The 10,189-nt window shown below is 36.2% G+C and overlaps 1 protein-coding gene across 1 annotated transcript in view; it reads right to left on the bottom strand.

Moving 5' to 3' along the window:
* Positions 1-204: 204 nt before the first annotated feature.
* The window catches only part of afg1la (AFG1 like ATPase a), a 12,938-nt gene continuing 2,953 nt past the window's right edge, over positions 205-10,189 (bottom strand). The window contains exons 2-13 of the mRNA XM_079853088.1: positions 6,972-7,189; positions 6,815-6,866; positions 6,603-6,704; positions 6,061-6,191; positions 5,812-5,911; positions 4,555-4,613; positions 4,285-4,367; positions 3,789-3,859; positions 3,440-3,540; positions 3,217-3,357; positions 3,022-3,138; positions 205-687 (exon numbers count right to left, since the gene is read on the bottom strand). Of these exons, the coding sequence (XP_079709214.1) occupies positions 559-687; positions 3,022-3,138; positions 3,217-3,357; positions 3,440-3,540; positions 3,789-3,859; positions 4,285-4,367; positions 4,555-4,613; positions 5,812-5,911; positions 6,061-6,191; positions 6,603-6,704; positions 6,815-6,866; positions 6,972-7,189 (1,304 nt within the window). The 3' untranslated portion in view covers positions 205-558. The remainder of the gene's footprint in view (positions 688-3,021; positions 3,139-3,216; positions 3,358-3,439; positions 3,541-3,788; positions 3,860-4,284; positions 4,368-4,554; positions 4,614-5,811; positions 5,912-6,060; positions 6,192-6,602; positions 6,705-6,814; positions 6,867-6,971; positions 7,190-10,189) is intronic.

Here is a 10,189-nt window from a genome sequence, read left to right as displayed (position 1 = left end):
CTTGTCTTAGCAAGCATCACCAATGAATAAATGAATCTCTCAGGTCTGCAGAGCAAAGGTCTAATATGCCATGTCTCCTTCCTTACACCTAAATATACATGACTAATCTTCTATTATGGACACAAACAATAATGAATTAACCAAATTCATACACATAACTGAAACAGAAGCACAATAGAAAGCTTCAAAACAATCAGACATCAATAAAAGTTAAAATAATTTTAATGAAAGCATTAATCTTAAATAGGTTGCATATCAATAATCTGACAATATAGGTTGTCAATAAAACATTTTACAAACCAGAAAGGCAGGCTGATTTTAAACATATCTTTGGCAGATTTGCATCCAGATTCCTCCAACAAACCTGCCCATCTTTCAAGTGTCACGTTCATTTTTGCATGTGCGTTCATAAAGTGCAGCATTATACCATACAGTTCTGATTAAAATACAATACAATCCTCACCAAATCAAAATGGAGTTGATCCCAAGACCTCACGAGAGGCTGAGTCTTATGCTAGCTGAGATGGCTGCTGTATATGGAGTTAGTAATGATAAAAGCTACTTAGAGCTCCGCTCTCCTGCAACCCAGTACTCCTCTGTTTGCATCTCAGTGAGTCGAGAGAGCGTCCTCTGGAAGGCGAACACCTCCTCCTCTCCTGTGAAGATCGCCAGCGAGCTGCCTGAATCCTGACACATTAAAAGAGATAATCAGTGTGAAGAGATCAACTACACAGCAAAGTTCAAATAAGTCTAGTCTACCGTTTTTAGGTTCGTGCAGTGACATTTTAATGACAATTAATCACACGCCACCAACCGCAACGAATCTGAACATTCTCAACAGTGTCATTAGCATAAAATGACATGCAGTAACATGATGTTTAGATATTTTACCATTAAAATACTGTTGTATTACAGGTATGAGATATTTTTGATTACATTAATGAAACAAATGGTGTTTTTTGGGGGGGTGGGGGGGGTGGGTATATTAGCAAAATATATCTTCTAATTGTTTCATATTTATAGTTCATGGGATGGAATTTGGTCAAAACATGTTTTACTAGGGTCAGTAAGATTTTTCTTTGAAAAAAACTAATACTTTTGTTCAGCAAGGATGCGTTAAATTAATCAAAAGTGACAGTAAAGACATTTTTAACATTACAAAAGATTTCTATTTAATAAATGCTGTTGCTTTCTGTTCATCAAAGTATCCTGAAAAGAATGTATTACTGTGTCTATAAAAATATTTAGCCACACAATTGTTTTTGACATTGATAAATAATAAGAGGAAATATTTCTTGAGCAGCAAATTAAAATGAAATACAGTTGCATTAAAAAATGATTCAATCCCCTTGACCTGCAAGACATTTTGCTGCCAAGAACAAAATTTTATGAAAACAATTCAACAAAGGCAACTATTATAGAAATTTTATTTAGTGAATCTTGAGAATGTAAAGTTGTTAAGAAAAGAGAAAAAAAAAAAATCTAATTGGCTATAAACATTTGTGTTAAACATTATTCAACCCCCAAAATTCAAACTTTGTGGAGAATCTTTTATTCTTTATAACCGCCAATAAACGCTGCCAGTAAGTGCTTAGAAGCTTCTGTCACGTCTCTACTGCAATCTTGGCCCATTCCTCGCTTGAAAAAGCTTCCAGATCACTGATAATCTTTGGTTTTCACGTTACCACTGCTTTCTTCAAATTCAGATTTAAATCTGAAGACTGTAGAGGCCACTCAAGAACATATTACGACTGATCCCTGAACCAAGCTTCAGTAGATTTGGAGGTATACGGATGGCTGTCCTACAGGAAAGCTTCAGTCTCTACACTGAAGGCATCACCATCTTTGCCAAAATGGCTTGATACTTCAAAGAATTCATGATATGAATTCATACAGTCAAGATTTCCACTTCTTGCAACAGCAAAGCTCCGCCATAACAAGACTGGACCGCCTCCATGTTTGACCACGGAGATGGTGTTCTTCTGCTCATAAGCTTTGCCTTTGCACCAGACATACCGCTGGGTCCAAAAAGTTTCAGTTTCGTCACATCACTTCATAAAACATTCTTCCAGAACTCCACAGGTTTATCCAAATGAATTTTAGCATATTCAAATTGTCCTTTTATGTTCTGCTTGGTCAAGAGTGGCATTTGGCAAGATGTCCCAACATGAAGGTCGTGCTTGTCTAGTGCTCTTCTTATGCTCTGAAATGTTTCTTCCTCCTTTCATGAGGTCATCTTGATAGGAAAGTCTTTGATAGTAAATTGAGGGTTTTTCTCAGTTGCTATGATCAAACATTTTATTCCCTTTAATAATATTGTGCATTTTCTTCAACACCCTCAAAGGTTTTCTGGTACAACAAATATTAAACTTATGAATAAGGCTGCCAGCTGAGTCTCTAGGAACTTTTAGTGTTTTGGAAATCTTCTTGTAGCCACAGACTTTCTAATGTAATAAAACAATTTGTTCTCTATAGCTTTTGTGACAGCTCTTTTGACTTGGCCATATTTGCTACTGAACTTTAGCACATGCATGGGCTAAATAATAAATATATATATATATATATATATATATGTGTGTGTGTAACAGCACAAGCTAATTCAGTTTTGTTTTAGAGTTTCCAAAGGCTTTATTGTGATTTAACACAATTTTGTACCATAGCATACAAATAAGTAACTTAAAAACAGCAGCGTTGAATAATTATGACATACCAAAAAAATCCTATAACTCAAAAGCATTACATTATAAATTGACATTATCACTTAATTTGCCACTAAACTTATAGATACAATTTTGTTTTTAAAACTCTGTATCTTTAGAAAAGCCTACATTTGTAAATGATTACAGTCTCTGGGGGTTGAATAATTTTGACTACAACTGTGTGTATATATATATATATATATATAAAGATACAATTTAATTAATAATAAAATTCTAATGGCAAAATTTAGCTTGCAAATTTTTTTTCTTTTTTCTTTTTTCATTCTCAAAGAATTTAAATAGAAAATGATTTGTAATTTACCCTTGAAATGCCCAGGTCATCCAATAAAACATGAGTGTCGTGATGATCATGATCTTCGTGATGTTCACAAACAAACAGCTCATCTAATGGAGCTTCTGCCAGAAGCACCACACGAACCTGTGGAGATATTCCACCAAACCGTCAGAGGTTCCTTCGAGACCTTCCAGCAAAAATCACAAGTGTTTCACGACTTACCTTGTGCTCATATAGTGCGTCAATGAGAGTTATGAAGCGTCTGGCCTGCGTCTTCTTGTTCAAAGTAAGCAGAGGAATGTTTCGGATGAAAACTGTGTCAAACACAGCAGACATCTCCAGGTAGTCACTGGCTCCTATAGGCTAAGAGTTAAAAACAACACAAGACTCACTGATTCTAGTTCATTTTAATAAATGCGAGTTGCCATGGAAAACACAAGCTTACCCGGTCACACAGCTCCTCAAATGTGCAGTCTGCTATGGTCCCGCATGCTTTGTCAAGCGTCAGTATCCTTCCATGTACCTTTAGAGATCTGGGTCGGGTAACTGTGATAAACAAAATGAACCTGAATCAAATATGCATAACAAAAAGTTTCATTGCTGGTACATTTTTTTTTTGGATGCAATTACTTTGAAACATATAATGGCTACTCACATTCACATCTGCAGAACTATGACATCTAATGGTCTGTCATTAGAAATTCTTTTGATAGGGTGTTTTTACTGATCCACCATCAGCTACTTAAACAAGGCTGTTTTGTGTTCTTCAGAGAACACATCAGCAACCAACTTACTGTCATTCTGTTTAAAGGCCATCTCATCAAACAGCTTGTCGAGTGTTGCATCAACATCGGGTTCACTGGAACTAAAAAAAAAAAAAAAACATTTGATAAATAATTCATCACTTCATAATACAACTTTGTTTATTCACAGATACTTAGTCAAAGGGCTTATATTCACTGTTCAGGCAGAAGCATGTCATGTTCTGGATGTTAAATACTTATTCCTATTTCATCTTAATATAAAGAGACTAATATAAGGATGCAATTCATATGAGGATATTCGAAAAGTGGCGCTTCCTGACTGGCCCAAGCAACACTGTCTCATATAATGTTGCAAGTTTGGATTGTTTGGGAATGCTAGTGGCGCAGAAATTACACTTTATTACACAGCTTTAAATACTTCAAAGATGCTTGTCTGTGTTTAAAGAATGAATCAATTTGCATAACTAAACTGCTCTAAACTAATGCGGTAACATCTCATTTTGTACAACATAATGCATTTACTCACAGGTAGACGAGTTTCCCGGCTGCAGGGCAATTTCTTCTCCGATAATCTATTCCAGAATCCAAGCGTAGTGTTTGGCAATACTCCTGTTCAAAAGACATTTGATCAGTGAATTATATGCAGTACTTCCAACAGAAAAGAACAAAATCAACAGGCATTATCATTTTTCTGATCATATTACCATAAGTTCAACAAGGGCATCAAGTACAGCAAGTAAGAGCAATGAACATTGCGCTAAACGTATTAGATAATAAACAATGATGAAGTGCTTACCTTTAGCACAGCTATGAATGGCACAAAGTTCACCCTCTGCAATCCGTTTTTGTACAGATCTGTAAAACAAGATATTGTTCTCAGTACAAACTGGAATTTGGAAGGTAAGAGTTATTGAAAGAAACTGCACTTCTGTGATGCTAGGAAAGTCACTAGCTATGTTTCCATCTAAAGTTGCGAATTTGTGCAATGTGCAAAATTGTAATATAGTATAAAATATTTGCGAATAAAGCACAGTTGATGTGTTCTCTTGAAGAAAATAGTCACTTCCATGGAAATAAGTGCAAAATGTCTTTATTAAAAATGGAAGTTGTGGCCTATTGGTTAGATAGTCGGACTTGTAACCCGAAGGTCGCGGGTTCGATTCTCAATACTGGCAGGAAACAACTAAGGGGCAAGACACCTAACCCCCAATCGCTCCCCGGGTGCTTCAGCAAAAATGTCTGTCCACTGCTCTGGGTGTGTGTGTCCATGGCTTGCAGTGTGTGTGTGTGTGTTCACTACACCTAATGTGTGATGGGTTAAATGCAGAGGACAAATTCCAAGTATAGGTTGCCAAACTTTCCCTTCACTTCAATCGCGGAAGCCACTGTGTTTTTTTTTTCCTACAGTACATCATAATGAATTGGGCCTCAGAGCACACAGATGAAAGGCAATGTCATGTTATCTTGCGTTCAGATGCCTGATGTTTGGGAACGCAATCGTGTGAGACAGTTCTGAGAGGTAATTATACCAAATAATTTTGATGGCAGACTTTGGCTCAGGCATTTCAGAGTGACCAAACCAACATTTGAAATGCTGTGTGATGAAACTGATCCACTGGTTAGTCCTGTTGTCCAAACACATCCTCTGTTGAGTCAAAGTCAGTGAGTTTTTTTGTTGCACATTAAGGGATTTATTTGGTAAATGTGTTTTAATCATAGTTTATATGCATGTATTCTCATCGGATAAAAAAATGTATCTGCCTCAACTGAGCGCATACGTTTTTAAACACATTTTTCGAATTTATATGCATCTTGGCATTTCCAACAGTTTTTTTTTAATGCAATATCCCAAAATTTACATAAAAACAGGTAAATGGAAACATAGCTATTAGTGGTTCATAAAATCAAACTTGCAAACGCAACAAATAACACTGAAGAGATGAAAATAGGCTTTCCAAAGAGTCTTGATTAGTACAAGCAACTATGTCACCCATACACCCGAATGAAAGTGACAACATATCAATATTTTGACTCTTGATTATTTGCTTCATACCGTCAGGATGCCGGTTGGATGTGGCAACAACAACAACCCCTTTAAGGAAGAGGTTCTCAAAGAGCTGCTTAAGGATCATGGCATCTGCGATGTCAGTGACCTAATAAACAGAGAAAGCAAAAGAAACCTTAAAAATCAATACTGTTTATTCTCTGTATTCTCTGATAACTTAGGAAGATCTCAGCACACTGAAGCGATCACAAAGCTTGATTAGATTGCAACAATACAATTACAAAGTGAAACATTCACCTGAAACTCATCAAAACACAGAAGGCAGGCTTCCTCACTGATTTCTTCTGCAACCGGAGCAATAGGATCGTACGCCTTTGCCATTTTACCCACTTTTCTTTTGGGCAAACTTTGCTTGAGCCGATGGATTCCTACATAAACATGACTCTATCTGAGTGAGAGCAGATAATGGGAACTTTACTATTTTGGCATCCGTTTAATCATACATGGATCATTTTTGGGCTCCAGGAATAATTCAGTCCCTCAAATATTTTTTTATATATATTAAATGATGGACCTTGTATCAATTTCTGGCTTCTGTTTAAAAAATAATATATGATAATAAAAATATGTTGTGCTGGGAGTTTAATAAATGCCAAATGTTATGGGGTAGTCATAAATAATGTATTAAATAAAGTTATAGTAAAAACAATAAATGAATAAATGAATATAAAATAACCAGAATTATCAGTGCACAAACATTAATAGAGTACAGGTATATTAAAAGTCTAAAGAATCTTATTAAAAACTAAACTTAAAAAGAACAGTCATAACAAACTTACGTTTATGTACATCCAACATGAATCCATGAAAATGGACCCTTTTTTTCTTCTCTGTCTCTACATGATTATAAAACATGTCCATAACCATAGTTTTTCCTGTGCCTGTAATTGAGGAAATTCACATTGATATCAGAACTGAGCAATTCATTTCCAGTACAATAAAGTTTATCTGACACTATGTGACAGCCACGACATAACGTTGCTAAACTTACCAACGTCTCCATATATGTAATAACCTTTTGGTGGCTTTCTCTGGGAGAAGAACTGTTGCAAAAGAATCAAAAACATATACAGTATAAGTTAGAATTAGTTAAAAATCACTTTCACAGTATCTGCAGGGTATATGTCGGCGGATTTAGGCCAGTTTACCTTTGAAAAAAATGATGAGCGGTCATTGCTGTACCCTCGAAGATTCTTTTGCATCTGTTCCAGTTTTTCCATAACAGCCCTTTGCTGCAGATCTTCTCGTAACTGTCCATCTCGAATAAGACTTTTGTAATGCTCCAAGGGTCCGCCAAAACTGCTGCTTGGAGAGGTCGTGGCACTGGGCTCTTCAACGGTCTGAGACAGCACACTTGTGGCAAGCCCTTCAGGATAGAAAAGTGTTTCATGAGTTAAACAAGAGTGCATGTGTTGACTGCAACATGTCTATTTCTCTTGGTTATATGTAAATATTAAAGGAACACTGTCAACTTTCTTCTTATTTAACATCAGTTTTAGGAGAGACTAGGGGCTAGTTGTCAAGAAGGTTATATCTCATTAACTACAAGGTTTTGAATCAAGAGTTACATTTTTCAAGAGTTTACATTTTTTTAAACTGTAATTTATGTGAATTCTGTCCAACAAACTAAAATTATATTATTATAATAATTTCAGTACAAAATGCGTAAACACAAAAAAAACCACACTGACACATATTAAAGACAAGAGTCAAATACATACAAATACAAAGTTCAAATGAAGTTCAAGACTACGTCCTCAAGATCAGAGTATTATAAAAATGTCTGGTTTGGAGCAAGTTGTCAAACGTGATTTAAATGTAATAAACGTACCCTGAGAAACATAAAAAGCATGACAACTAGGGTAAACAGTACAACTATAGCATATACACACACACACACACACATACATACATATATATATATATATATATATATATTAGGGCTGTCAAAAGATTAATCGCATCCAAAATAAAAGTTTGTGTTTGCATAATATATGTGTGTGTACTGTGTATAATTATTTTGTATATAAATACACAGAAATATTTGCATACATATACTGTATATATTTATATATAATTTATATTATATATAAATATAATTTTTTTATATATAAATTATACAAAAATCAACATTTTTCTTAAATATATACAACATGCATGTGTGTGTATTTATATATACAAAATAATTATACACCGTACACACACATATATTATGTAAACAAAAACAAACTTTTATTTTGGATGCGATTAATCGCGATTAATCTTTTGACAGCCCTAATATATATATACACATACATACATACACACACACACACATATACACATATACACATATACATATACATACAGTGAGGAAAATAAGTATTTGAACACCCTGCTATTTTGCAAGTTCTCCCACTTGGAAATCATGGAGGGGTCTGAAATTGTCATCGTAGGTGCATGTCCTCTGTGAGAGACATAATCTAAAAAAAAAAATCCAGAAATCACAATATATGATTTTTTAGCTATTTATTTGTATGATACAGCTTCAAATAAGTATTTGAACACCTGTCTATCAGCTAGAATTCTGACCCTCAAAGACCTGTTAGTCTGCCTTTAAAATGTCCACCTCCACTCCATTTATTATCCTAAATTAGATGCACCTGTTTGAGGTCGTGAGCTGCATAAAGACACCTGTCCACCCCATACAATCAGTAAGAATCCAACTACTAACATGGCCAAGACCAAAGAGCTGTCCAAAGACACTAGAGACAAAATTGTACACCTCCACAAGGCTGGAAAGGGCTATGGGGAAATTGCCAAGCAGCTTGGTGAAAAAAGGTCCACTGTTGGAGCAATCATTAGAAAATGGAAGAAGCTAAACATGACTGTCAATCTCCCTCGGACTGGGGCTCCATGCAAGATCTCACCTCGTGGGGTCTCAATGATCCTAAGAAAGGTGAGAAATCAGCCCAGAACTACACGGGAGGAGCTGGTCAATGACCTGAAAAGAGCTGGGACCACCGTTTCCAAGGTTACTGTTGGTAATACACTAAGACATCATGGTTTGAAATCATGCATGGCACGGAAGGTTCCCCTGCTTAAACCAGCACATGTCAAGGCCCGTCTTAAGTTTGCCAATGACCATTTGGATGATCCAGAGGAGTCATGGGAGAAAGTCATGTGGTCAGATGAGACCAAAATAGCACTTTTTGGTCATAATTCCACTAAACGTGTTTGGAGGAAGAAGAATGATGAGTACCATCCCAAGAACACCATCCCTACTGTGAAGCATGGGGGTGGTAGCATCATGCTTTGGGGGTGTTTTTCTGCACATGGGACAGGGCGACTGCACTGTATTAAGGAAAGGATGACCGGGGCCATGTATAGAGCATTGAAGATGGGTCGAGGCTGGGTCTTCCAACATGACAATGACCCGAAGCACACAGCCAGGATAACCAAGGAGTGGCTCTGTAAGAAGCATATCAAGGTTCTGGCGTGGCCTAGCCAGTCTCCAGACCTAAACCCAATAGAGAATCTTTGGAGGGAGCTCAAACTCCGTGTTTCTCAGCGACAGCCCAGAAACCTGACTGATCTAGAGAAGATCTGTGTGGAGGAGTGGGCCAAAATCCCTCCTGCAGTGTGTGCAAACCTGGTGAAAAACTACAGGAAACGTTTGACCTCTGTAGTTGCAAACAAAGGCTACTGTACCAAATATTAACATTGATTTTCTCAGGTGTTCAAATACTTATTTGCAGCTGTATCATACAAATAAATAGTTAAAAAATCATACATTGTGATTTCTGGATTTTTTTTTTTAGATTATGTCTCTCACAGTGGACATGCACCTACGATGACAATTTCAGACCCCTCCATGATTTCTAAGTGGGAGAACTTGCAAAATAGCAGGGTGTTCAAATACTTATTTTCCTCACTGTATATATACAGTGCTATGCATAAGTTTAGACACCCATGCTAAAGTTGACTAAAAAGAGGAATAAAAAATCATCTTTTGGAAACTTGGACACCCCTATGTTAAATTCCCATAGAGGCAGGCAGATTTTTATTTTTAAGTTTTTTTTTTACATTTTTTTTTTAGGATACTATGCATCCTGATAAAGTTCCCTTGGCCTTTGGAATTAAAATAGCCCCACATCATCACATAGCCTTCACCATACCTAGAGATTGGCATGGTTTTATTTCAGTTAGCCTAATAGCTGGTTTGATTTGCATTGAGAGATGATCTTATGGAAAGTACTCCATGCCAATCTCTAGGTATGGTGAAGGCTATGTGATGATGTGGGGCTATTTTAATTCCAAAGGCCAAGGGAACTTTATCAGGATGCATAGTATCCTAAAAAAATTTTTTTTTAAAATACTTAAAAAT

The sequence above is a fragment of the Squalius cephalus genome (genome assembly GCF_949319135.1).
Source record: "Squalius cephalus genome assembly, chromosome: 20".
Lineage (NCBI taxonomy): Eukaryota > Metazoa > Chordata > Actinopteri > Cypriniformes > Leuciscidae > Squalius > Squalius cephalus.
This window is presented reverse-complemented; position numbering and strand designations above follow the sequence as displayed.